General features: G+C 38.4%; 1 protein-coding gene across 2 annotated transcripts in view; it reads left to right on the top strand.

Moving 5' to 3' along the window:
* The window catches only part of LOC147140805 (collagen alpha-1(XI) chain-like), a 79,838-nt gene that overhangs the window by 47,615 nt on the left and 4,702 nt on the right, over positions 1-27,521 (top strand). For both annotated transcript variants that reach the window (XM_086042954.1, XM_086042952.1), the window contains 42 exons: positions 702-755; positions 842-886; positions 2,735-2,788; positions 4,549-4,593; positions 6,317-6,370; positions 6,452-6,496; positions 7,845-7,898; positions 7,981-8,025; positions 9,408-9,461; positions 9,562-9,669; positions 9,756-9,809; positions 10,708-10,761; positions 12,382-12,426; positions 12,600-12,653; positions 12,751-12,795; positions 13,494-13,547; positions 13,628-13,681; positions 13,847-13,900; positions 14,029-14,136; positions 14,966-15,055; positions 16,526-16,579; positions 17,753-17,860; positions 17,941-18,048; positions 18,254-18,307; positions 18,399-18,452; positions 20,210-20,317; positions 22,695-22,748; positions 22,826-22,879; positions 22,961-23,014; positions 23,683-23,736; positions 23,830-23,937; positions 24,028-24,081; positions 24,250-24,303; positions 24,395-24,448; positions 25,710-25,763; positions 26,009-26,116; positions 26,245-26,298; positions 26,378-26,431; positions 26,761-26,868; positions 26,943-26,996; positions 27,100-27,135; positions 27,232-27,285. In XM_086042954.1, coding sequence (XP_085899080.1) covers positions 702-755; positions 842-886; positions 2,735-2,788; positions 4,549-4,593; positions 6,317-6,370; positions 6,452-6,496; positions 7,845-7,898; positions 7,981-8,025; positions 9,408-9,461; positions 9,562-9,669; positions 9,756-9,809; positions 10,708-10,761; positions 12,382-12,426; positions 12,600-12,653; positions 12,751-12,795; positions 13,494-13,547; positions 13,628-13,681; positions 13,847-13,900; positions 14,029-14,136; positions 14,966-15,055; positions 16,526-16,579; positions 17,753-17,860; positions 17,941-18,048; positions 18,254-18,307; positions 18,399-18,452; positions 20,210-20,317; positions 22,695-22,748; positions 22,826-22,879; positions 22,961-23,014; positions 23,683-23,736; positions 23,830-23,937; positions 24,028-24,081; positions 24,250-24,303; positions 24,395-24,448; positions 25,710-25,763; positions 26,009-26,116; positions 26,245-26,298; positions 26,378-26,431; positions 26,761-26,868; positions 26,943-26,996; positions 27,100-27,135; positions 27,232-27,285 — 2,664 coding nt within the window. The remainder of the gene's footprint in view (positions 1-701; positions 756-841; positions 887-2,734; positions 2,789-4,548; positions 4,594-6,316; positions 6,371-6,451; positions 6,497-7,844; positions 7,899-7,980; positions 8,026-9,407; positions 9,462-9,561; positions 9,670-9,755; positions 9,810-10,707; positions 10,762-12,381; positions 12,427-12,599; positions 12,654-12,750; positions 12,796-13,493; positions 13,548-13,627; positions 13,682-13,846; positions 13,901-14,028; positions 14,137-14,965; positions 15,056-16,525; positions 16,580-17,752; positions 17,861-17,940; positions 18,049-18,253; positions 18,308-18,398; positions 18,453-20,209; positions 20,318-22,694; positions 22,749-22,825; positions 22,880-22,960; positions 23,015-23,682; positions 23,737-23,829; positions 23,938-24,027; positions 24,082-24,249; positions 24,304-24,394; positions 24,449-25,709; positions 25,764-26,008; positions 26,117-26,244; positions 26,299-26,377; positions 26,432-26,760; positions 26,869-26,942; positions 26,997-27,099; positions 27,136-27,231; positions 27,286-27,521) is intronic.

The following is a 27,521-nucleotide window of genomic DNA, read 5'->3' as shown; positions in this document are numbered from 1 at the left end:
CAGCATGTTTGCATGCAGATGACATAATCCAGAACTGTCTTGCAACGCACTTGTTTTAGTCATTTGTCTGTTCTTAGTTGTTTTCTTTGAGATTTTACTCACTCGTTAAGTTCCTTATACTTCTCCTTGCTTCCTAACTTATTCAACATTCTTTTTTTTTCTGCTCCTGTAACCAATGCCCCTTACTCATCGTCCTCTGCTGTTTGCTTTGAGACTTTAAGTGGTCTTTACTTGTTTTTTTGCTCTTGTATTCAAATGTTCCTTACTCATTGTTATTGTTTACTTAGGTTTTTTTTTCCTAATCTGTTTTGCTCAATTGTCTTTACTCATTTTTATGTTTAATATTTTACTCATATTATAATTGATAATTCATATTAATATTTTTAAAGTTTTTTTTCTACTTCCTTTACCTTCTTATTCAATATTCCTCACTTTTTTTTTTTTACTGTTTTAGTTCATACTTCTTTTCTTTACCATTTTACTCAGATTGTTTTTTTCTTTGCTGTTTTACTGAATAAGCTTTTTTATCGATTCTTTTACTCAATATTCTTTTTTTCTCATTGGCCTTTTGTCTTTTATACCGCGTTTTCTCCAATGTTCCTCAACCGGCGTTCTTTGTGATATTACTTCCTGCTGTTACTCATAGTCTTCTTTGTTCTTCTATTCAACACCGTGCTCTTTGCATTTGTTTCGCCATGCAGGGTCCTCGAGGTTTGCTGGGCCCCAGAGGTTCCGCAGGGCCTGCAGGACAGCGTGTATGTACCCCGCACTTACTGTACTATATGTGCTTGCATTGCTCTCTGGATAATTTCTCTAACCTGTCAAACCCTTCTCCCTGCAGGGTCTTCCTGGACTTGACGGTCAAGCGGGTCCCAAAGGAAACATGGTGAGGACTGTGTTTTTGTTTCTTCTTAGCGTTTTTTTAATATATATTTACCCAAGGAAGACATTGACTCACACGTGTCAAGACCACCAGAGTGATCGCTCCATCATCCGCCCTACTTGACGTTAATCACATGTCATAACAGAGGTCATAGTTCATTTTCATATTACAGAGCAGCATAGTTGTCTGGAGACTTTTAACCACAAAAGTGCAAAGATCTGTGAGGAGGATGAGGCTGCCGTCAGCTTTCGTGAGGGTCTCACCGAGAAGCTGGATCTGGGTGGGCTCACTGGTCAGGAAGCCTAAACGAGTCCACATGTGGTCACTGAGTCACTGACACGAAGATATTCATAAAGCCAACATGTTATTTGGTTAATCTCTATGAGGCCTCATTGTCCTCACACTGGGATTACACTTGCAGTATGATTCGTTAGCCTTCTTTTCCATCAAAGTTGTCACGACATGTTTATATTAAGCTCGGAACATCTGAAGGGGACTCCGCTCTGGGAGGTTTGTCTGTCTGCATGTGGTTCGTGACACATTTAAATCCCGAAAAGAGGTGCAAAAAAAGTTGTAATCCGATCCCAGATGTCACAGTAATACACACTGTACCTGTTAGACACCTCACTATAATATGTTTAAACACCAATTCATACAAGAAAAGTCACTAGATGTGTCCATTTGTGAAGTCATAAGTCACTGCCATTGAGCCTGCTGGTTTGGTTTATCCCAAAGGGGCCTTTTTCAAACTCAGAAGCATATGGTTGTCCAGAATGTCTATGTCAAAGATTTACCTGAAAAGTTGAGTCGGTATTATGCCTTAGTTCCTCCTCAAGTTGTTTGATAGGATTCTTCCACAGCAAGCACGTCTGACCATTATTTGCAGGAACAAAAAAAAATAGGTCTTACACAAAGTAAAAGCAAGCATACACTTATCCAAAATTTCTTTGTCAACATTTTTGCCCGTGTACAGCTGAAAAGTTAAGGCGGTATTGTGTCTTTTTAGTTCATCCCAAAGGTGTTTGATAGGGTTCTTCCATGCCAAACTCATCTCAGTGTTGCTTTTGAAGAAGAAAAGTGAACCTTCTACAAAGTCAAGTATCAAATTGTCCCAAATGCCTTTCTCCCTTTATTGATAAAAGTGCCTTCTCCAAACTGTTTTTTGGAAGGATACACTTGTCCTAAATGTCTCCTAAATGTTAATGCTTGTGTCCGGGTTTATCGGAAAAGTGACGGCGGTATTGTATTGTCTTTTTAGTTCGATCCCAAAAGTGTTTGATTGGGATACTTTCTTGGAAGAAAAAGTCAGAAACATTTATTTGGCCCAAAAGTCGGATGTTGATATTTTTACCCAAGTATAATCTGAAAGGTTATGTCTTTTTAGCTCAGCCAAAAGTGTTTGATAGGGAGCTTCCACACCAAACTCAGGCAATCCTTTAAAAATGGCCATCAACAAACACTGAATTCATCCGACTATTCCTTCATGGAAATAAAAATGCTTTCCGCCCGAACTGTTCCCACAAAGTTGCCCCAAAAATGTCTTGTGTACGCTTTTGTCCAGGTTTACTCAAAACGTTAAGGATTGTTTTCTTTTTAAGAATGTGCAGCATCAGTAGTTTGTCTTATATTTAGGAAATGAAGGAAGCGGCAATAACAGATTGATTCATGTTGGCATAATGTGTTTCCAACGAGTTAAGGAACTTGTAATGCCAAAAGCATATCGCTAGCCATGATGTCCACAGGGGTTCGAGTCCAAGCCAGGTCCCAAGACCAGATTTAAAAATTGGGTCAGTTGAGTGATTCACTCTTGATCAAATAAAATATCAATGATGTGCTTCTTCGATGTTCCAGGGTGTACAAGGAGAGCCAGGTCCTCCTGGACAGCAGGGTTTGTCTGGTCCTCATGTAAGTCCTTCCTCCGTCCATCTATTTGTCAGTGTGTCTGCGCGCTCTGTTTTCTAACTCAACATGATCACTTCCTGCCTTAAATTCTACCCCTCGATATTTCTTTATTCTCCTCCTCAGACGTCTGTTTTCCCCATCCAACGTCTGCGCAAACACTTTGCTCTCTTATCTCCTCCCCTTTTTTAGCCCGAAAAATTCACACGAGGAGTTGACTTGGGTTCACTTCTCAGGAGGAACAGCAATAATGTCCCTGGGTCTATTTGACCCGGGGATTGTTTTATGATCCAAAAGTGTCCAAAAATCCCAATAAACATTGGGTATATCGCATGAACTCCAATACAAACCATTTCAATGAATATTTAGTGTCTTGCATCACCTTGTAAAACTGGTTATGTCAGAAAGGCTTTCATATTACAGCCAATACATTTATAACAATTGCAAATAAGTGAAATCAACCATCAGCACAATGAAAATGGTTCATTTCATGCATTTGCAGCTTTCAGTATTTGACTTTATTTGTCATTTGGCATTACCCAGGACTCAGGTAACATTTATTTATGCACACATTTAGTGCTCGTTATTAACTCCATTTGCAAATATTTGAAAAAAAGAAACATTACATCGTGCAAAGTTTAAAGTAACTTTAATGTGGGTCAATTTGACCCGCAACATACACATGACGGTTGTAATTTGAAGTTGTTCACTAAATGAATGTGGGGGTAGGGTCCATTTGTCAGTATCTCCTTTTTTACGGTCTGGAGGAAAAAAGTCAATAGTAATACATTCATTTTGCGTCAAATTGACTCATTTCAAAGTGAGATTTTTATTTTAATTTACTTTTGCGGAGTGTAATCAACTTATACAATGCATCTTGTGATGGATCATTTCACAATCAGTATTTGCAAGTTGCTGCGTTGATAATGGAAGTCAACACATAGACCTTTGCATAATTTAACATACCCAGGGTCAAATTGACCCGCTGACATATCGTGATGGGTGCAAATATGTGTAATGAACCATTTTCATTGTATATTTTGATTGCGCATATTAAGCCAAGCAGAAGACGTTTAGACCGAAAAACAGCTTTTCGAAAACGACCTTAACCCCCCATTTGTATGCCAGAAGGAGCAGCAACAATGTTCCAGTGCCAATTTTTCCCAGGGTATGTTTACTTATCCAAAAGTGTTAATCTGAGGGGGAAAATTCCAATGAATATTGTTTATATGTTCTAATTAAATCTGCTAGTAATCATTTTTAATCAATATTTAGTGCTTTACCTCACACATCATGCTTCAGTGAGGATAATTCACTTGTTTTTCATCAAAAATGCACATTTGAACAAAAGGTTGACTTGACATTGGAAAGGGGCAGATACATTAGAATATTTTAATTAAATGTATTTTTTTCCTGTCAATTTCTGTTGATCCAAGGAACATAATGAACGTCAATGAGCCCTTGGAACAAAAATGCTTGCCTTTTTTTGATAGAAGAAAAAATGTCAAATATGTTCCTAAATGGTTATTCTTCTCAGGGGTAGAAGCCTGGGGAGTAAAGTCAAACGATTTGAGGAAATAATAATAAAAGACCATTTGCATGGGCGGCTGAGCGCGTCTGAATAAACACTGCTGAAGTGTTTCCAATGTGGAAGCAATGAAGCGGCGAAAATCACCAAATTAAAACTGGAAATAGACTTGACAGGTGCTCATTATTGCACGTTGTGTATAACACCCACTCTGTCTCTCTCTCGCCTTCTTTTTCAGGGTCTCATTGGGCCTCAAGGTCCGATCGGGCCGCCTGGTGAAAAAGTGAGTACTCTCTCCCTCCCTCCTGCCTAAAAAGCACATTTTCACTTAAAAGCGCTTCAGCAGATGTGCTGCCGCGGAAGACAGCTTCAAGTGGTTGCATTCGTCTGACTCTGCACGCTCCACATTTGACAATTTTGAGGTTAAATCCATAGAATCACATACAATATATAAATAGAACTTCCAAGATGGGATATAGAGGAATTAACCCTTGCCATTGGAAACGGTTTGGGACCAAAAACCAGCTGTCAAACATTTATGAATAATGGTTTTAACCCATCAAAGACGGGAGCGCATAACCGCGTTTCTACTACTAAAGCCGGGAGCGCTGTTGCGTGTTTCTCCCTTTAAAGCCGGGAGGGCAATACGTCATTTTCTTTTTTTAATCCAGTTCTCGGTCTCTTAGCCAATTAAATGCATCTGAATATACATGTGACGGTGTCGTGAGTTGTCGGAAGATATCCGGGATTTTTTCGAGCAGTAATGGCGGACGCTGTCGATCGCGGAAGCTCTGCTATAAGTCACGGCAGTGATATAGACGACACGCTCGCGGACTTTAAAGCCGTGAAACCATCCAAACGTGATGTATGGTTAAGATATATGTTCGTAGACAATGACAATTTCAACGTCTTTGTAAGAGAATACAGCATGGTAATTACCACTCGATTTTTAAAAAATAAAAAATAGTGCTTCACTTGCATCTTCGATTGAAACACCAAAGATGAATAAACTCGTGTCTGTGTGAAAGCCACATGTCTAAGCTCTCAAATTCTTTTGGAATTATGTTTCTATCTGCTACAGGGCCTGAAATATTAATTATTTTGCAGGTGGGGAAAATGTCAGGTTTTCAAGGGTGATTCCAAAGACGACCGTAGGTTTTAAAGAGATGTCTCACGAGGGGCTTCAGGCTTTAATGGGTTAACACTAAATATACCCCCAGTGTATCCAAAGCACTTTATTATTAGCATTTCACACTCATCTTACAGTAATAAACTTTAAAATAAACAGCTTACTAATTACTTAGTTTGGAAAAAATGCATCGGAGGTGTGAGGATGCTGGCGTGTATATATCGCCACTTCAGAATCCGTAAAAATACCAATTACTACTTTCCTATTAGCCATTGTTATGTTTGTGACTGAGTGGTACATAATGTAGATACTTATTTTATACACTCTTATATATACAGTATATTCTTTAGTCACTCTAGCTGTTAGCGGCTAATCAGCTGGGAATTGCACCATTGCCAGTAGTGATTCGAACCTTTGTCTGCATCATCTTGCGATGTTTACCATTGTGGTTTCTCAAATGCTCATACTAACTAAACATTTAATGATCTACTCCCGCATATCACTGAACAAACTTTGTGATAAACGTGATAAAAATCTACAATTTTTAAGATCAACTTAACATTTGGGCAGCACGTCTGCCTCACAATACGTAGTAGCCAACAAACAGACGAACTTGTGGCTAATTGAGCGGCTATCTCTTTTGTCCCATTTCCTCTTTGTCGTCGGAAAGTGCGCTGTTGTAGAGGTCTCACAAAAAAGCCAAGGAAAAACAGAATACAGTTAATGCATGGATGCTGAAGTCTTGTTGTGCAACTTCAACAACATTTTTAGTCCTGATAAAATATTGGGTAATTTTATAAAATTCCAAGATGAATTTTAAGATTTTTCTGTATCTTTAATTCCCCACCTTCTCTCACTATCTATCACATGAATGTAGGGACCTCACGGTAAACAGGGGTTGGCCGGTCTTGCTGGTGCTGATGGGCCTCCTGTAAGTAACATCCCTCCTCAAAGTGTACAAAATGATACCTAATAATATTATATTCAACTAAGGACATGTTTTTTTTTTTAGGGTCACCCAGGTAAAGAGGGTCCTGCAGGAGAGAAAGGAACTGCTGTAAGTGTTGCGTGATATTGGGCTTGGTACCGCTTGGTATGAACTGTGGTGTTTTTCTATAACCAATAAACAACAGTTCACACAATAATTCACCAACTACTTAGGTAGGCTTACACACTAGGAAAATCACAGAATTCAAACCTAGAAATCCTTGTACTGGTAGTTTTATTTCAAATATGTCCGTTTTTAGTTTAGGGTTTTATTTGTCATTTTAATTATTCAGATTTTTGATTGTGAGCGTACAGTATTTAATTTTTATTGTATTTTCGCTTTAATTATTATTTATATCTGTGCAGTTATATATAGTCTACGTTTTTTTTTTTTTAATAATATTTTATTGTTTAATTTTTAGCATTTTTGTATTGTTATATTGTTCACTCAACTAGTTTCCCATCTAAAATTTTGTCATTTTAAAGTTGTTTTTATTTTACTCTATACTTTAGTTATGTATGTATATTTTTAAGTTTTGGAGTTTTTGTGTTTTCACTTTCATACCTTTTATTCTGTATTTTTTTAAAAACCACTAAACTCTGCATTTTATTTACTTTTGAACTTTTATATACTGTATATAGATAGATAGCTAGATGGATAGATGGATAGATGGATAGATGGATGGATGGATGGATGGATAGATAGATAGATAGATAGATAGATAGATAGATAGATAGATAGATAGATAGATAGATAGATAGATAGATAGATAGATAGATAGATAGATAGATAGATAGATAGATAGATGGATGTACCAATGCTTTATTTGACTATTAATTATTAATCATATATTTATATATGAATTATCTTGTGCTTTCAATTCACAGTAATCATTATAAAACAACTACTAGATACGATTTTAGCCAACTGGCGGGCAACTTCGAACAGAATTACTTAGACGCTTTCAACAGGTCACTTGTTGTTAGGCAGAATTCATGAGGCGCAATCATTTCCGCCCAATAAAAAATCCAGTCAAACTCACTGTTTGTTTGACAGCTTGGGACAGAGAATTCTGCAGCCCTCACGTAGCGGGAAAAAGGGACAGGCAGAGTATTCACTGTATTCACTGACAAAAAATAGCACTATTAAGGATTTATTGCCCCTAAAAATAACAGACCTTTTTATCAGGCTGCCATCTACTGGATTTAGTGGCCCACTGCCCAACTCATCCCTATTATGCACAGTATATGGAACACATTGTGCGTGACCTTAATATGAGAGCATTTCACCTGACTTGTTCATTGTCTATAATTGAGTTCAGCTTCTCGTCAGTATTTTCCACATGTGTAACTTGTTACTTACTTCTGGGAAATCAAGGGAAATATATCAAATAAACTACATTTTTCCTGGTCCTTAGGGTTTCCCCGGACCAATGGGATCCATTGGCTACCCTGGACCTCGTGGCGTCAAAGTGAGTGCTCATCACACTTTGGAAAAAATTGCCCAATACATTGAGTAAGTTAAGATCTAAATTGATTTGTGGTTTTCTCCAGGGAGCAGAGGGAATTCGAGGCCTGAAAGGTGGCAAAGGAGAAAAGGTAAATATACATTTTATGTCTTTCAAAAGAGCAGCTCTGATATTGGCAATGATAACAATATTTCCTTCATTCATTTATACAAGAGGAAGGCTCTTTTTGAAAGGCCTCAATAATGCAATTGAACAACAATAATCTTTTGTGACTCAATTGTTTGAATTGGCTTGGCCACTTTGTATTTGAGACTCTAATGCGAGCATCAAGATTCACTGTGCAGTCACATACAGTACTACGTTGCGATGATATACCTAAAATTTACAGTCCATTGTAACTTGGGTTGCAAAAAAGAGCTGGGAAAAATGTTTTAATACATTTACGGCAACTTTCTGGAAACTTCCAAGGAAAGGACGTGATGTTCAGTTCGAGACTTTTCATGACAATGAATTGAAATTAACTGTCAATTAATTGAGTATCCAATTACTTTACAAACTGTAATATTAACATGAATATTTTGAATATTCCAATTGATTTATTTATTTATTTAATTGATTTAATTGATTGATTTATTTATTTTCAAAACATTTTAGTTTGCATTGAAATTTTCTGATGTGTGCTTTTTTTGTGGTGGTGTGGTACTTTTGCATACAGTATGCACTTACATCATCATTATCATTATTATTATTATCATTATTCTTTACTTTTTCAATATGTTTTGGTGGTGGTTGTAATGGCCCTCATTTAAATAACCAAACTAGAAAATATATTTTTTCCCTTTATTTGTACAAATTGTAACATAAACATTGGTCTGAATGAATGAATGAATACATGAATGAATGAATGTGCATATTGTATTATTAATATAACTATTATTTATCATTTTTATTATACTTTTGGGACATGGGAACAATTATCTTCCTATAAATAACTATAAATGGAAATGTGTGTGTTTGTTTGTTTGTTTGTTTGCTTGTTTGTTTGTTTGTTTGTTTTTGCAAGATAACAAATATTTTCAATATATGATTATTATTACTTTTCTGATATTTGTTTATTATTTATATTTATATTGTATATGTGTTATTATTCATATTTTTAGATTTGATTTATCAGATGTTGAACGTACATAATGTATATGTTTTCACAACGTTTTTACTTTAGTTTATAGAAAATACTGACATTTCCCGATAATTTCCATTAAAGCTTGTATATCTCCATTCATTTCCATGCAAAATAAAGTTTCAAAATGATGCTGCATTTTTTTTTCCAAACACCAGATGTCAATAGAGTAGTAACAGTGTTAAATGTAACGTGGTTTAGCTGTTTTAAACCTAAATGCCACTGGGGGGCACTGTCAGCTATCACTCGTGCTTCTTGTGTTCCTGCATTGTGCTGTCTAATTACACACTATACAGTATCTTCAATATATTGATTGATTTTATTTCATTAAGGGAGAAGATGGCTTCCCTGGCTTCAAAGGTGATATGGGCCTCAAGGGTGACAAGGTGATTTTTCCAAATGCTGTCACTTGTCAGTAAGAAGTCTCAAAGATGAAAAAAAAATGTAAAGTAACAATTACTAAGAGTTTGTTTTGGGGGCATCCAGGGCGAAGGTGGTGTAACGGGACCCCGAGGAGAGGACGGACCCGAGGGCCCCAAGGGCACATCGGGACCCAACGGAGATTCCGGTCCCATCGGTGCAGCTGGAGAGAAGGTAAGGCATTCAATCACATGCCAAGACTGGAGTCCAAATTAAAGACGGCTTTGTTTTAAAGATTTCTGATTTCCTCTGTTGTTTAGGGAAAGCTCGGAGTGCCCGGCTTGCCCGGATACCCAGGAAGACAAGGTTCCAAAGTAAGTGGAACATGCACTTAGCTGACATGCACTTCATTATTTCATAATGTGACCTGATTGGTTGGAAATTAACATTTGACAAGACATACAGTATGTTTGATTAGTTTTTGAGTGATTGCAAGAGATTAAGGACTGGAAACTTCTTTCTCTTGCCCTGTAATTTACATTTTTTTTATGTGTATGTCATTTTTATCTAGTTTTTTGTGGGGGGAGGGGTGGGTATTTGTTAGAATGGAAAAACATAGCTACATTTAGTCTAGTAAACATCTAGTAAAGTATTTTTTATTAATTAAATTTTAAATTTGCATCTTATATTTCAATTTTCATATGTGTACTTTTATTTGTATTTCTTTTATTCCTTCGTTTATATCTTTTATTTTTTCTAAGTTTACAATTATTTGTAAAGCATGAGAATTTGGACTTCATGAAATCCTGTATTTTCGCCTTAATTTGTTTTTGATTTAACTATTTCTTTTACCCTGAGTTTTGGAATTTATTTCGCTTGTGCTTTATTCATTCACTTTTATATTTACATATACCATATTTTAAATAAAAATATTTTGCAAATTACATATTCATAATTTTTCAAAATTAATTTGAATTTAATATTAATGGCAAAAGCGCCCCCTGCAACTACACTGTATTAGCAATCAAAGAGAATTTTCAGGTTTATTTGTATTCATTGTATTATTATAAATATATGTGGAAGCAGTTTGGGAAGAAAAAAATGAAAAAATGAAGTCACATGAGACCCAAACAGTCGAGTGCCGACATTTGTTTTATCAATGACCTCATTTTTTCTTGAATAAATCATTGTTTAAAAGTCCAAGTATGCCTTTTTTGTGCTTTTTTAAATCCGTGCCACTATCCAATTTGCTCTTTTGTGTTTTTCTTGCAGGGCTCCAATGGTTTCCCCGGTTTCGCTGGCTCCAATGGCGAGAAAGGCGCAAGGGTCAGCTTTGTTTCATGTTCAAGATAAGCTCAGCTAAAAGCTAATTAGTTTGCTGAACACTTGAAACTGATGTGCAAATATAAGGCTTTTATTTAACTCATCAAACACTATTTAACAATACAGGCACTGTTTTAAAGTACATTTAAACTGCCGCACGAGTAATGCGGACATTAACAGCTGCACTTAAAAACTAAAAATAAAATAAAATTACCCACCGTCATCTGACAAACATGGTGAAGGAATAGAAAGGAAATGTTATTTATATTCTTTATTGTATATTTTTGTTTTTGCACTTTTAAAGTTAATCATGAAAACAATTCCCTCCCCAAAAAATTTTTAAATAGTAATTCTATTTTCATAATACAGTAATTATTTCATGATGTAAATACAATGGAACCTCAATGAATGAACTAATTAAGGGAGAGGGATTGTCCGTTTAAGTGGAGTGCCATGGCCAATAAATTGAAGCACTTTTTTCATGGCCGAACAAAGCCAATACAATACAAAATTATTATTAATAGTAATTATTATTATTGGTGGCATAAAAATACACAGCATAGTACAACATTTGTGTAAACAAATATAAAAAAATCTTGAAGCTGTTGACTGAAAGTTTATCCAGACTTACCTCCGTCGTGCTTGTGGTCGCTCTTCTGAGCCGCCAGGTTAGCGCCCTTCCTTTTTTCACCTCCATTTTGATTGGATGTTATAGAGAAGGCTTGACAAAAAAAAATAAAAATTATACTGTTCCAAAATCAGTATAGCATGTTGAGTGATGTGTGCGGGACAGCGCCTGAATAGTCAACGGTAGATTCGGCCCTCTTGAGCTGCATGCCTGACAGGTAGCTCGATCATGGCCGTTTCTTCATCTCGTTAAATGTCATCATTCGCGACCCAAGTCCTTTTCCAATTGAAAGTATGCATAAACCAAGAACTAATCGAATACCCGGATGTGGTTCTTGTCTGCTAGCTTAAAGGATGAATTGGTTGGATACTTAAGAAGACTTGACTTGAAAATATTGCAAGATGCATTTCGCGCTGCTGTGTTGGACGTACGTAACAGGGGAAGTTCACAGCTGTTCCAGTGTACAAAGAGATTAGCGTTGTTGGGAAGTACGCTCTTGAGTACGTTCTTAGGAAGATTGTACTTGACGAGTTCACAGGACCATACTCTGTGTTCTTCATACTGAGAAACGGCCTGAGTTTTACTATGTATCTGTGACAACAGTGGCACAACCAAGAAATATGAGTCTGTTGATCGTGCCACAGTGCCAGTAAACAACAGTAGCCAATTATTTGAAATGGCAGACCGACAGTGGATAGGGGCTGGGCCGTGTCACAAATAGCGAAAATTCATGTATAATTGATGGCCATTGGAATTTGAAATTCATTGAAAAAATCTGTATACGCTGTATATTTGTGTGGTTTTTTTTACCCCAAAACATTCTTCAAAATATGATGATTATTTAAAAAAATATGTATTTTATATATATATTTATCTAACTTTACCGTTTGTTTGTCCAGAGACGTTGTAGTCGTCTTCTGCAAAGTCATATTGAAAACTAATTGAACTTCCCCCTAAATTGAAGCTTGTTTTGTTGTTGTTTGTGTCTCTGTTAGGGAGTTGCTGGCAAATCCGGACCTCGAGGCCAACGAGGCCCAACGGTAGGCAATTTCATACATCTGAATCATGAATGATTTATGCTTCTCAAACAACAATAAGAGTGGTGTTTTGGGGGGGGATCAAATTGCTTGGTGGACACTTTGCATGCATTCCGTACATATTATCAAAACAATATTTAGCTCCTCCGATGACAATAGTGTGTGCCTGTGTGTAGGGTCCACGTGGTGGGCGTGGTGCCAGAGGACCTACAGGAAAACCAGGAGCAAAGGTAATAAGACAATTTATTTATGGACTGTGTAATTCAGTCTGAATGTGACTTTTCACTGCAGAAAGCTAACAGTGTGTTATCTTTTTGTCCTCCCCAGGGCACCTCAGGCAGTGATGGACCCTCAGGACCACCCGGAGAGAGGGTTAGTTTCACTTGGGTGGCTTTCTTTCTTTTTTTTTTTTTTTTTTTTTATTATTAGAGTGTTTTTCCGCAAAGTGGAGCTACTTTCACCCCATTCAAAGCCTGCAGTAATTTATTTTAGTGTTTTCTGCTACAGTGCCTCACTACTGAATTGAGAAGTGTAGACTAAATGTATTGATGTTGGATGATGGTGTCTTTTATTGTTTTTTTTTTTTTTTTTTTACATCATTTCTCTTTTAATTTGAGATCCAATACATTATACATTGGACTCCCACATATTCGCGGTCCGGCATTCACTGTTATTCGCAGATTTTTTTGAATGAAACTATTCCCAGTTTTTCGCTGAAACCATTGACCCCTGCCTATTCCCTTTTTTTTTTTTTAATCCTACCCCCCACTTATTCATCTTTTTGTTTTCCTGTTCCAATTATAATTAGCCTAAATTATTTGGGGATTTTCACTATTCATGGATGGTCCCAGTAACCTATCCCCAGTAAATAATCCACAGTTTTAAAAAACTTTTTTCTCCCCCCATTTTTTCCCACATTTATTTTATTATGTATTTATTTTTCAAAAATTTAGTTGGTGTATTTTTTCCATAAATATTTATTATTATTTTTTTTTTTAAATCTTGTATTAAAAAAAAGAATATGTCATGAAATTGTATTCCAATTTACCAACCACTTCTTCTCATTAAAGGGTCCTCAAGGACCACAAGGACCTGTTGGCTTCCCCGGACCAAAGGGACCCAATGTAAGTAATTGTAATCATAATGTTAATAATTAGTTTTTAAATGATGAATGATTTAAATGATACCTCCACCCTACTTGTAGGGCCCACCAGGAAAAGACGGACTGCCAGGTCACCCCGGACAAAGAGGAGAGACGGTCAGTGTTATCTTGATTCCCCTGAATTCTTAATTGACCTTTTGCTAAACCACATCCCTGCAAATGCTGACTGGCCAATCACAATCTTGTATATAGGTAGCCAGCTAAGATAACAATTTAGCATGATGACTTTGAAGAAAATTGATCTGTTTCGTTCCCTTCCAGGGTTTCCAAGGAAAGACTGGACCACCAGGACCTGGAGGAGTGGTTGGGCCTCAAGTATGTCCTTTTTGTGAGACACTTAGTTAAAAATATGCGATAGTAGCTGATGCATTCCATTAGAAAAAAATAGAAAAAAGAAAAAAAATGATGTACACCGATAATAATTGAGTAACATTTGCTGTCAGGGTCCAACCGGAGAGACTGGACCCAGTGGAGAGCGAGGACACCCTGGTTCCCCGGGCCCACCTGGTGAGCAAGGTTTGCCAGGCGCTGCTGGAAAGGAGGGCGGAAAGGTAAACGAGCACTTTTCATTGCCAGAAAAAGTCAAAGACGACTAAGTGTTTTATGTGGATTGTCACAATGAAATCTAAAGAGATGTACAGATATTTTGTGCTATTCATTGTTTTCCCCAGTCTTTTTTAGCACTGTTGAATGAATATACTGCAGGTCCAATTTGCTAGAGATTTGCAGTTATCATCTTTGCTGCTTAAGTTAGCCTAAAACAGCAAAGCTACAAAAGATGTTCTATTCACTGTAAATTGCATTTTGTTTTATCTTAACATAAACTAATACAATCATTTTATGTTAAATGTAGTTTTAGTATTTACATTATATCATCACTGTCCTGTGAAAAACATGGTTGTCCAATTTGGAATTGTTATTTTTATTTTCACCTCAATTAATGCGATGTCTGTAACGTGGAAACACCATTCGGGTAAAAATAAGAAAAATGAAAAAAATGGACATAAGTGTTTTTCACAGGACAGCAACGATATGCAGTGTTGCCAGTCTTGCAAGTTCATTTTGTCAAAGACTACACTCGTAGTTGTAACTCCAGATTTTGCTCGCAACTCAAGACGGAAAATGGGCCAGGCGATGGCGCATATATCATTAGTCAAGGCTGCTTTTTTTCCCCATTTACAGCATGCAGCAAAATGTCACCTTTTACTGTTTTCCACAACAGTGCCTCACTACTGATAAACGTGTATGACAATTGATGTTGGATAACGGCGTGTGTGTCAAATTATTTTGGACGTGTGTTTTCTGTTTGAAGTTACACAGCAAATTCAATAATACACATTTTAAATCCCCAAATACAGTGGATTGTTTGTCTCTCTACAGGGCGATCCAGGTCCTCAGGGGCCCGGCGGTAAGCCAGGTCCTGCAGGTCTGCGTGGCTTCCAGGGGGCAAGAGGTCTTCCAGGCGCAATGGTAAGTGACATTCACTGACATCAAAAAACACTCAGACTTAATTTACTTTTTTTAATGGACGTACAAGTGTCAAAATATACAAAATGTAAAAACATCAAAACAGCCTTTAAAGAGGAAGTCAACCCACATGTTCTTTTCAAGAATATGTTCTATGCCAGCTCAGATAATGACCAATCATGGCTCAACTTCAGAAAACAGATGAGCTCAGCTTCAGAAAAAAGGTGAGCTGTGATTGGTCATTCATTACCTGAGCCCTGAGCAACTGTGATGTATTCTTCAATCGATAGAAGTGACAAAATGGCCCTGAGATAGCTAAAAACGGGTGTATTTTGCTGCTTAACTCATATTCGACAAATGCCATATTAAATCGGAATGCCTTGTTTCAACTAATGGGCCTGCATTGAACATATTCTTGAAAACACATGTTGGGTTGACTTCCTTTTAATGATCAACGTTGAATACGTATTTTGTTTCTTTAAACGTTCTTAATCATCACACATGAGTAAAAAGTGTTTTAGTTTCATGTGTGTTATTATGCTTGTAGTTTATGGTGGCATCATACAGCAAGCTATGAGTATGCCCCTCGTGTGACAAAATAAGGTAACCAAAATGTTAGGAACCTACGCATACACATACAGTGTATTGTTTCTGAAGCAAAGGCATAGCAGGGCTTTATGAGCCATGAGCCAGCAATTCTTTTTCTCAGTTGTTTTATTTTTTTATTTTTTATTTTTTTGCGTGTGGAATCTGCTCGCTCGGCATCCTCCATGCCCACCGGTGCTGTCGGAGACCCGCGAATGAGTTACGGTAATGAAAGTCCTTTATTACATCTGGGTAGCAGCCTTTTTCCCCATATGCAGTGGTGATTCAGCACAGGCGAATGCACAGCCCTTGCTGCAGAGCCAAGAAGCAAACTACATGACAGCCATCCCAAGATAGATGGACCTGGACTTCTATGTCCGCATTCCTTTATCCAATACAAAGTACATTAGGTTGTTCAGTTGAGTTCTTAAGGGTTTTGTGGCGAGTCGTCAAATTTCACCGCCACAATCTGCCTACGCCCAATGATGAAAACAAAACAGTTTTGTAATTTTGCATTGTCTACCTGTTGTGTACTTGTAAATCAGATTTGGTTACTATCACGAAAATCTCTTGGGTACATTTTTTTTTGAAGGAGCACTCTGTGACTGACTTCCCCCCCAAAATCCGATGGCGGCTACCTCACAATTTAGCATCACCCATTTGTCTAGTATAGTGATTTAAAATGCGGTAGTAAATGGACAAAATCTCAGCAAGTTTATTTTTAAGGACACCTGAAAATGCCAAACTGAATCTAAATGATTGTTTCAAACCAAAATGGCAGACTTCCTGCATGTTTTCCATCATGGATTCTACAGTCATTTTTTTTTTTTTTTGATGGGTGGGTGGGTACACATCTGATGCTAACCTCCTCTCTCTGTGTGCTCTCAGGGTCCAGGTGGCTTAAAGGGAGGAGAAGGTCCCCAGGGTCCCCCAGGCCCCATCGTAAGTAAAACTGTGACACATTTTCACCGTAAATACTTTGGTCCACATGATTTTTGTGTGTCTTGTTTATCCTCATTCCAAATGAACTTTAGGGAATAGCATGGTCTCACTTATTTGTTGCACTAAAAGGACATCCTCCCCGGTAGTAGTCGTGCACGCTCAAATTGGAAGAGAGAACAGGATCACTTATGGGCAAGTACCCCATAAATAATTGTAGTTCCTGAAAAGCTTCTGCAGCAGCTCAATGGGGAGAAAGCTGACTGACAGCTGACTTTGTAACACACGACATTTTTTCCTTCCTACAATTATAACACCAAAGCACCACTCCAGCGTTAACCCATGAGATGAAAGCCGATTTGCCGAGATGAAAAGATCATCTGTGAATGAGCGCAATGAGGCACTTAGCTCAAATTGGCGGGAATATTTTGGGATGGCAAACGCGAGACATTGACAGCCTGCTGCTGTGAGAACATCAGTGAGTGTGATTACAACATCGATCACTCTAACGTTTTATTTTGATGACTAGTTTAGCCTGTAGTATACCATAATTTTCTCCAAATGCGAGAACTTTGGCTTCACGATACTATTATGTATGCTACAGTGAGACACATCTCTGCTGTATTTTAAATTGCTTGAATTTAAAAGGCATTTTTGGCTAGCATGTCTGCCTCACATTTACATTTAAGTGACCCAGGTTCCAATCACAGCAAATATCTTTGTCGAGTTTGCATGTTCTCCCTGTGCTTGTGTGTGTGTTTTTTTTCTCTGGTTCTTCCTTGGCTTGCTCCTATATTCCAAAAACATGCATGTTATCTTCATTGAAGACTCTAAATTGTCCATAGTTAGCGCGATAGAAAATGAATGGATTCTGGTCATATTACAACAGGCTATGACTCCGAAAATTGTTGTTAGGAGTGGGGAGCATTGTGAAAATGTTAATTTACCATAGTGGAGACAAGCGCTATTGAAGAAGAATAAAGCATAATCCTCAATCCATGCAGTCCATTGCACACACATAGGCTACTACTGTGAAACATTACGTTTCATAGTACAGTAATATGGACCCATCGGGCTTCATTGCCCTTATTCTCCACTTAGATAAAATCCATCTCCTTATCAAAGGAGTCGATCCAGGAATCGTTCTCATTCCGACCGATGTCTTCAATGTGACAGGGTTCCCCAGGTGAGAGAGGCGCAGCTGGCCCCGGAGGTCCCATCGGTCTGACGGGACGCAACGGCCCCCAGGGACCACCAGGACCGGCTGGCGAAAAGGGAGCTCCTGTAAGTAGCTTTTCTCCTCTAACAGTCATTCTCTCAGGGTTCATACTATCCATTTGACATCTGTCTGTCATGTCCTTTAGGGAGAGAAAGGTCCTATGGGTCCCGCTGGACGCGATGGCATCCAAGGTCCCGTCGGTCTTCCCGGTTCGGGCGGACCTCAGGGTCCACCTGGAGAGGATGGTGACAAGGTGGGTGTAAAGTAGTGCTAGTCACGTACGCCGTAGACAATCAATTAAGTGCAAAATCCCACTTCAAGGTTGTTGTGGAGGCTAATTGAATTAGAATCTCTAGAGAAATATTTACCTGGCCAATCGCGGTCAAGGTGTCTTTGAAAAGTACATTTAAAGGTGGAGGATAGAAAGTGAGTTGTGTTCCTTTTGTATGGTCCCACAGGGAGAGGTTGGCGGACCTGGACAGAAAGGAGGCAAAGGAGACAAAGGCGAACTTGTAAGTCCCCCGCATTGATATAAAATGTTCATTTGGTTGAAAATATGAGGATGCGTCATCGTCACCAGCACTGTGATTCCTCTTCCTCCAGGGTCCACCAGGCCCCAGTGGTCTTCAGGGTGTGATCGGAGCTCCTGGTCCAGCTGTGAGTACCACTTCCCATTCTTTCTGACCATCTTAATGAGTGACCAATACAGCAATAGTTTGAAAAGGAGACACTGGGATCGACATCGGTAACTTTATACCCTCTTTTTTTAAGATTATTTTGAAGTTGTGACAAGGCGAAAAGGCCGATTGTGGTGGTATTATATAAATCTGTCGAATAGTGACAGCCAAACGCTATCATTGTGAGAAATAGGCAGCCGGCAAAATAATACTTGGTTGTGTAATTCCTCCATTTGAGGGGCCAAACGTTTGTATACAAGCAATCAAAAAGTCACTTTCACACAATAAGTCCCCTTTGAATTGTATCAGTTGATTTCAGAGTTTTGACCTACTCCTAGGCAACTTTTTAACAAGCCTCGCTGACATTATTATCATAAAAATAACACAGCAGCACATCAGCATGCCAAAGCTGCCAATCACAAGCTGGCGAGGAAAAACCCCTCAGCACGTCCAATGTGGGCGAGTCGCCAAACACGCTCGCCCGCACGTCCGCCTCATTAGCGCAACGTGAAGACTTTCTGCAGTAGGGGATAACCCGACGGGAGGTGGGAGCATAACGAGTGGCTCGTTGTTGCAAATGTTCAAGCTTAAGATGCCAAATGTCAGCATCTGTGCGGGGCAAAAATGATAAAAATAAACATGAGGAGATGGACTGGCCGAGAGCAGGTAACACGACTCAACTGACAAGGCAATTAGTGAACATTCGTTTGTCAGTTCAAATCAAAATTGTCTGTGCTCCATTTGCTGTGGTACTGCAAGAACACTGTTGATTATTATTCGGAAGGTTCAACTAGCTTCTTTCTGAGATCAGGCCAAGCTGTTTTGCAGAAATCTTAGCCTGGAATCCAACTACATAATCGGAACGACTTTTTTTTTCTTTTTGGGGATGTGAGGGGGCTGTAGATTGTGCATGTGTAAATAAAAAAAAATAAAAAAAAATCAGAATCAAAAAACTTGGCAGGCACATTTAGGGCCAATACTGAAACAAAAATACTTTAAAAAAAATAAAAAAGTCACAACTATTAATTTTTTTTAAAAACCTTAATTGTAGTTCTTAATCTTTTTTTTTTATTGTAGTCAAAATAAATAATTGAAAAAAAATAAAATAAAGAGTTATTTTTACGATAATTTTATGAGAACTAAATAGAGAAAATGAACGTAAATTTAGGTTAAAAAAATGTTGTAATTTTATAATAGTAAAATTGTAATTTTACCTTTTTTGGGGGGGATTCAAGTTAAAGCTATAATTTTACCCCCAAAGAGTCATCATTTTATGATGACAAAAGTAGTCATTTTAAAAGAACAAATAGTAATAGTAATCTACAGTTTTACAAGATTAGAAGACTTTTTAGAGGAAAAAGTTGTAATTTTATAGGGAAAACAAAGGACATACGGTAATAGTAGAGGAAAAAAAGTAAAGAGGGTTTTTTTTCATACCCCTAAAAAAGTCGGAATTTTCAGAGGAAAAAAAATTAGGAGAGAATAATACGATTATAATGAATGAATGAATTTTAATTCTGTAAATTAAGCAATTCTGTAAACTTAATACAAATCGTACGGAAAACCCCAAATACCTTGTGACTCTGAGCACACATTAACTAGCAAGGAAAATAAATATTCACAATTCTCGTTAAGGGAACCATCCCCTGATTGAGTGGTTCTGCGTTGCAAAGTGCTTAGTGACCCTCCCCTCGACTGTGTAACCGTGAATATGTCTCTCATTTGGGCCTCCTGTAGGGCAGCGATGGCGAATCCGGCCCCCGAGGACAACAGGGAATGTTTGGCCAAAAAGGAGACGAAGGATCCAGAGGCTTCCCTGGTCTCCCGGGACCCATCGGACTACAGGTTTGTCCTTCTATTAATCTTGTTGTTTCTGCAACCTTGTTGAGATGTACCTCCTGTCGTTTGTTTCCTGAGTACAAATGATTTCCTGCTAATGACATTTCATCTCATTTACATGGCTTTGAAAAAAAAAACCACTGCATCATTTATTCATGAAGGCCTCGCTCCTGGTTAAATGATGTTTGTTTCCCCTCCTGTCTTCTCCTGCTTAAAATAAGCCGAGTTACAAATCAATCAGCGCTAACGTAGCACTTGGCGTATTGCCGTGCTGCTAATGTTGAAGTTGATTTTACACACCAGAAATTGTCCTCTTGCACAATACCAGTACAGGGATACCTTATAACTGACTACCTAACTTGTTGCTAACACGAGAAGCAAGCAGTCTACATCTTCACAAAGTGACAGAAGATTTTTTAAAGTACTTTGTTTATAAAAAGCTGCTCAAAACCAGCTGAGAGTCTGATCAAGCATCATCATCATCTCCAACTATCGTCACCCTGAATACAATGTTTACAAAAAGCTGCTCAATAGAGTCTTATCAAGCCAACTGGAGTGAGAACAAGAAGAGGAAGTAGAGCTGTCACCCTTTGGAATCTTTCAATGTAAATTTTAGAATATGATGATGTCATTTTGCATCAACAAAAAAAAAAAGTAATAATTTACGGACAAATAAAAAATATTATTTTACAAAAAGTATATATATATTTTAGCGGCACGGTGGTCGACTGGTTAGCACGTCCGCCTCACAGTTCAGAGGTCGTGGGTTCGATCCCGGCTCCGGCCTCCCTGTGTGGAGTTTGCATGTTCTCCCCGTGCCTGCGTGGGTTTTCTCCGGGTACTCCGGTTTCCTCCCACATTCCAAAAACATGCATGGTAAGTTGATTGGACTGTCTAAATTGCCCCTAGGTGTGATTGTGAGTGCGGATGTTTGTCTCTGTGTGCCCTGCGATTGGCTTGCAACCAGTTCAGGGTGTCCCCCGCCTACTGCCCAAAGACAGCTGGGATAGGCTCCAGCACGCCCCGCGACCCTTGTGAGGATAAGTGGTACAGATAATGGATGGATGGGATATATATATTTTAATAATTATAATTTGGGGATGAAAAATGGTTAGATTCTATGGGATTAATGTGTAATTTTACAAGTTAAAAAAAGGTCCTAATATTACGACCTAATAGTTGTAATTTTTTAATAATAATTGTAAAAGTGGAATTTCTTATACCAAAAAGACATAATTTAAGGATTTTACATTATGTAAAACAATCCTTTTAAGGGTAAAGAGAATAAATAAATAAAATCTTACATTTGTTGAATAAAAAAAGGTTGAATTTCACAAGAATAATAATTTATTATTATTAGTACCGGTAGTAGTAGAAGTCGTATTGTTTGACAGAAATAAAGCTAAATAGAGCAGGAGAAGGGGCCTCACCTCTAGCAACCCATTTTTTAATCCAAAGGACATTTCTATAAGAAGAATCTCACTTAACATCTCAAAGTTAATTACATCTATATTCTGCATGCGCCCGCCGGCCAGCCGGCCAGTGGCGCCTAATAATGTCGTTATTCAGGGTAATTGACTTTTAATTTGGCCTCCCGCACTGCTCTGATCTCCCTTCTTTTAATTAAGAATGCCCTTCAGTAGATGTCCACTCGGAGCGGAGTGCTAATGATTTTTTCACTGTGGGTTATGAATAAATAGATTGAATGTATTTTTCCTCATGAATATTTGGTGCCGGATGTGAAGAGGTTGGACGTATCAAAGATAGAGAGAAGCATTAGTAAACACATATTGATTTGCAATGTGTGCCAAGGGGTGCATCTTTCTAATCCATTAGTGCATGTATTTCGCAAACACCGCCATTATTTATCGGGCCGCATGCTATGAGATGCGTTATTTAGTTGTCTGTGCTTGCTAAGCTCAGGAATGGAGGCTGGGCTGTTATGAATGGACCACTTACACCAGGAAATCAGCAATATAAAACAAAGCTGTATGTAGTTGTTGAACGAGGAAAAATTGAACAGCGTGGAATTTACTATACAAGGTCTTCTGACAAACACTTACAATACAAAACATGGAGCAAAATTATTCAGTTAGCCCTTAAATTTTAAATTCTTGGGAAAATGACAATTAAAAAAAGATATTACTTTATGCTAAATTTACTACATTTGTGCTAAAATGCTAATCCATTTATTTCAGGTTTCATTTTTCATGTTGCTTGTTGAAAGGTAATGCAATAAAAATACAGATGTTTTCCTTAACATGATGAATAATTGTGATTCGTAATTGTGATCACAATTTTCATCACAATAATCGGGATTATCGTTTTAGCCATAATCGTGCTGTCCTACCCTACTCTAACAAATGACTTGCACCTCTTCCAGGGTTTGCCCGGCCCTCCAGGCGAGAAGGGAGAGAACGGAGATGTCGGCGCCATGGTGAGTGTTTAAGAATTGAATGCACTTTTCTTTTGGAATCGCGTAAGACGTAATTGTATATGCATGTCTTTTAACAGGGTCCTCCTGGACCACCAGGCCCCCGTGGCCCGCAGGGAGCAAGTGGAGCCAGTGTAAGTGTGTTTTCTGTCTTGTGTAATTCAATGCTTTTATTGTTATAACGGGCTTCATTGTCAAGTATGCTGTATCCACAGGGAGCTCAAGGCCCCCCCGGTGGTATTGGAGGACCAGGAGCTGTCGGTGAGAAGGTGAGGAGGTTATCGATGTATTGTTTTGTATTGCGATGGTTTGTGGCATCTCTATTAGAATGTAGAAGAAGGTGTGTTCAATCTAGATATGTGCTCCCAGCTCGTGGTAGCTTCTGTTTTACTTAAAAAAAAAAAAAAATTAGCACATTTAAACTCGATTTGACTTTTTTCAGGCTGTGTATGAGGGGCTATGGGTGTGCCATATCTGTTTGGATATTGAAAGGGTTGCCTGGCTCACAAAGGTTTGGAAAGGCTACGACTAAGTATCTAATGCACAATGTTACTGGAGGGAAAGCACATGGGAAAGAAAAAAAAGTACTCTATCGTGTTGTTATGGAAGTTATGTACGATAACAGGGACAGACAGAAATCCACTTCCTTCCTTGCTTAGTCCGTCCTTTTAAAAAAACTTTTGATCTCCGTCCTCAAAATGAGTGTCTGTCCAGGACGGGCGAACAGACTGTTCTGTCCCTGCGACAGAATGCCCAGCTCTGTTTGGATGTAATTTTCATGTTTTGGGGGTAGTGTGTGCAGGGTTGAAGTTCTGCGTCATTTCTGTCAAGATGTATGAGGAGGTTATAAAGTTTCAGATGAGCTACTCTATGGTTTAAGATTTACAGAATCAGAATTTTGACACAATTAGCCAAATTTTTGCTTTTCACTCAACAGGGAGAAACTGGTGAGGCCGGTAACCCAGGATCATCTGGAGAGCCAGGTTCAGCTGTAAGTCATTTTCCCACCAAATTTGAATGTTAATTATGATATTGTGAATGTTGTTAAAGTGATAGAATAACCCTCTGGTGTGTTTGTGTTCAGGGCCTGCGAGGAGAAACCGGTGAGAAGGGAGAGTCTGGACCACCCGGAGCTGCAGGACCTGCCGGCGCCCGCGGACCACCTGGAGATGACGGCCCCAAGGGTAACCCTGTATGTGCAATAACGCTCGACACCATGATACAGCAAACATTTTTCTTTTTTTGTAAGTTATAACAAGTCATTTTTCCACTGTCTCTACAGGGCCCTGCTGGCTTCCCAGGAGACCCCGGTCCCCCTGGTGAGCCTGGTGCTGCTGTAAGTATTATATATTATTAATCATCTCTAAAGTAATTTATCCCTAATATTATATGTGGTGGTGTTTACTAATGCACCAATGTCGACATAGTCCATTATTGTGTGGCGCCAATTTTGTATGGCAACAAATTTGCATTGATTTGAATTTTTGGAAAATCTCTCATTTAGGGCCTTGACGGTCTAGGAGGTGACAAGGGAGACGATGGAGATGCCGGTCAACCGGTATGTTGTTACAACTCTGAAGATAAATTGTCAACAGGACTTATGGCATCCCAATATGTTTCAAATTTTCTTTTTTTCCTACTCCATTAAGGGTCCCCCAGGTCCTTCTGGCGAGGCTGGAGTACCAGGACCTCCTGGCAAGCGGGTGAGTAGACGGGTTTAAAATGGGGGATCTACTGTAGATTTGTAATGTGTCATTTTAAATACATGGTATTTAATATCTTAATATTGTCTTAATAATTTCTTTGGAAGATTTTAAAGTCTTTTGATAGATAATAACAATAATAATATTTTTTTTGTATATTCATTTTGTCTGAAAAGTAAATTTCTTAAGTGTTTTTTATTGACGCCAGTATGTCAAATATTCACTTATAGGTATTATTAGGGGTTGTATATTTCATTATTCATGAATTTTACTTATTTGGAGTACTATCCAGTGAAAATATACAGAATTTGCACAAAGCCATCTTAATATTAGTCATATTTTCAGTGATACATAGAATTAATCCAAATAATCTAATTTATTGTATTTATTCATTTATTTTATTAATATTTATTTTTTAAAATGCATGTCTGTAATATAGTAAGGTGAATGTTTGTCATAGTTGGAGATACACGCCATACCATTTGTAATCAAACACTTATACAATACAATACGATACAATACAATACAACTTTATTCATATAGCGCATTTCATAACAGCTGCAGTTGTAACAAAGCACATTAACATAGTAATACAACAGAAAAGACAGTGAAAGTGATCAATTAAAACAAATTAATGATACTTACATACAATATAGACACTGGAAAACAGCAGAAAAGTGTCAGTCTCAAATTGGGTCAAAAGCCAAAGAACAAAAATGTGTCTTCAATTGAGCTTTAAAAATGGACAGAGTGGGGGATTGCCTAACAATTAATGGAAGGTCATTCCAGAGGGTAGGACCGGCAACAGAAAAGGCTCGATCACCTCTGAGGATCCGCTTAATCATCGGCACCTCCAGTAGCGCATAATAATAATAATAATAATATATATAGTAATAATATATAATAATTTTAGAAATAAATAGTAGTAACATATAAAATATATCATGTTATAATTAACTGTACAATACAATACAATACAATACAATAATAGTCTTTAGAATCGACTCCGTATGGTGCACTACGATGTACGTGGATGCACAATATCATTAGCAAATATGCACGCTCGGGTATACACACACACTCACACACAGCACATGACAACTCTAGTGTGCTGGTGACCTGAGGCTGTTTGGACAGCTTTTAGCTTTTAGCGTGTTTAGAAATAATGGACAATCTCTCTCAAGGTCAACGCTTGCACGGACGGTCATTGAATGAAATGATAGCGGCCTCAATAACTGTGTGTGTGTTTGTCCCCCTGAAGGGACCCATTGGACCAGCGGGACAGGAAGGACGACAAGGCGAAAAGGGATCCAAGGTAAAAATGTGGATTTAAGCAGAGCTAAATGTCTGCATGTTAACAGCATGTTAAGCATTTGATCATTCCTCATTAGAAATAATACCTGACAACTTTAGCGACTCTCTCCTCAGATCTTGCTATGCTTTAGCATACCAACTGTTAGCATTTGATCAGTTCCCACGTTCTGGGTACAATAATCTTTGACATGCCTTGAGTTAAAAAAAACGCATTTTACAGCCTTAAAAACCTGTTTTTCCTCACAGGGAGAAGCCGGAGCTGAAGGACCTCCCGGAAAGACTGGTCCTGTGGGAGCCCAAGGGCCCACTGGAAAGCCTGGTGCTGAGGGTCTTCGAGGAATCCCCGGCCCTGTCGTGAGTCTTGAGTTTTAATTTTCGAAAGACGGGTCGAGATGAGGATTAAACTATTCATGTGTTCAGTGCTGAAGCATTTCCGAGCGCACATGCTAAACTACTGTATATTCTGTATTGTTTCATCTCAGGGCGAGCAAGGACTTCCTGGTGCCTCTGGAAAAGATGGACCTCCAGGACCCCTTGTAAGTTTTTTTTTTTTTTTAAGGCTTGATGCAGGGCTTTTCCACTGTCGCTTACACTCACCATTCTTACTGTCCACAGGGACCACCTGGACTTCCTGGTATGAAAGGCGACTCTGGATTCAAGGGAGAGAAGGTAAAATGCTGACGCTTATTAGCGCTAATCCCAGAATAAATAATGCCTGACAACAGGGCCTGATGTAAAATTCTCATCGATAGTGCTTTATCATTACCTCTACTGACCGGGGGTGCTATCTTTCTATATGTTAACGTAGTGTTAGCGTTCTTCCTCTCTTAGTAGGCTTCAGCATCATAGCAGCTATCCAGTGAAAAATAAAATTAACATTATGGGTTCATGCAAATTGTTAACAATTATTTTATTTTTCATCTTACAAGTCACATATTACAGTATATGGAATAGTTTTGTTTTATTCAGTAAATTTGTGTTGATTTCTTCATGGATAGGGTCACCCCGGTCTCATTGGTCTCATCGGACCCCCTGGAGATTTTGGAGAGAAGGGAGACAGAGGTCTCCCCGGACCACAGGGTGTCACTGGTGGCAAGGGTGAATCTGTGAGTTCATATTTGATTGACTTCTCAAAAAATGTCTTCGTCACATTCTAATGTGTGGTTTTACCTACTGTTAGGGTATTGTGGGTCCTCACGGACCTCTGGGTCCTCCTGGTCCTCCTGGTATTCCTGTAAGTTGCACTTTGTGCACATTTTTCTACTTCGCCCGCCGTTTTAAGCCTTCAGGTTCACCCATCTCTATTGTTTTTTTTTTTTGTTTGTTTTTTTTACCAGGGAGCTCATGGGCAAAAAGGTTCCAAGGGATCACTTGTAAGTTGTGTTTTGAACAATCACTCATATGTCAGTCCTGGTAATGGATTCTTTTTAACATGTCTGTGATGCTGTTTTGGGTTTTTTTGCCTTCAGGGTGCAGCAGGTCAGAAAGGAGACCCCGGACTGATTGGACCACCTGGACCCCCTGTAAGTTTCATCCATTTTAGTATGTCAAAGAACAATCAAACTAACCAGCTAGCACAAGAAGCTAACAAAACAGTTTACAGCTTCACTCCGTGCATCTTCAGAGCCAAATCAAATTCCCTTGTACGCAAAAGGTTGGTCAGAACCTGCTCCACTCCAGTCCTATCACACCAAAAGCAAAAGAACAAAAACAAGCAGTAGAACGCTACCAAAAAAAAAATTGAAGCATGACGAATTAT

This window comes from Filicampus tigris, chromosome 10, assembly GCF_054856515.1.
Source record: "Filicampus tigris isolate MCC_2025a chromosome 10, RoL_Ftig_1.0, whole genome shotgun sequence".
NCBI classification, from domain to species: Eukaryota; Metazoa; Chordata; class Actinopteri; order Syngnathiformes; family Syngnathidae; genus Filicampus; species Filicampus tigris.
Note: the sequence above shows the minus strand (reverse complement) of the source record. Positions and strands in the feature narration are given on the sequence as shown.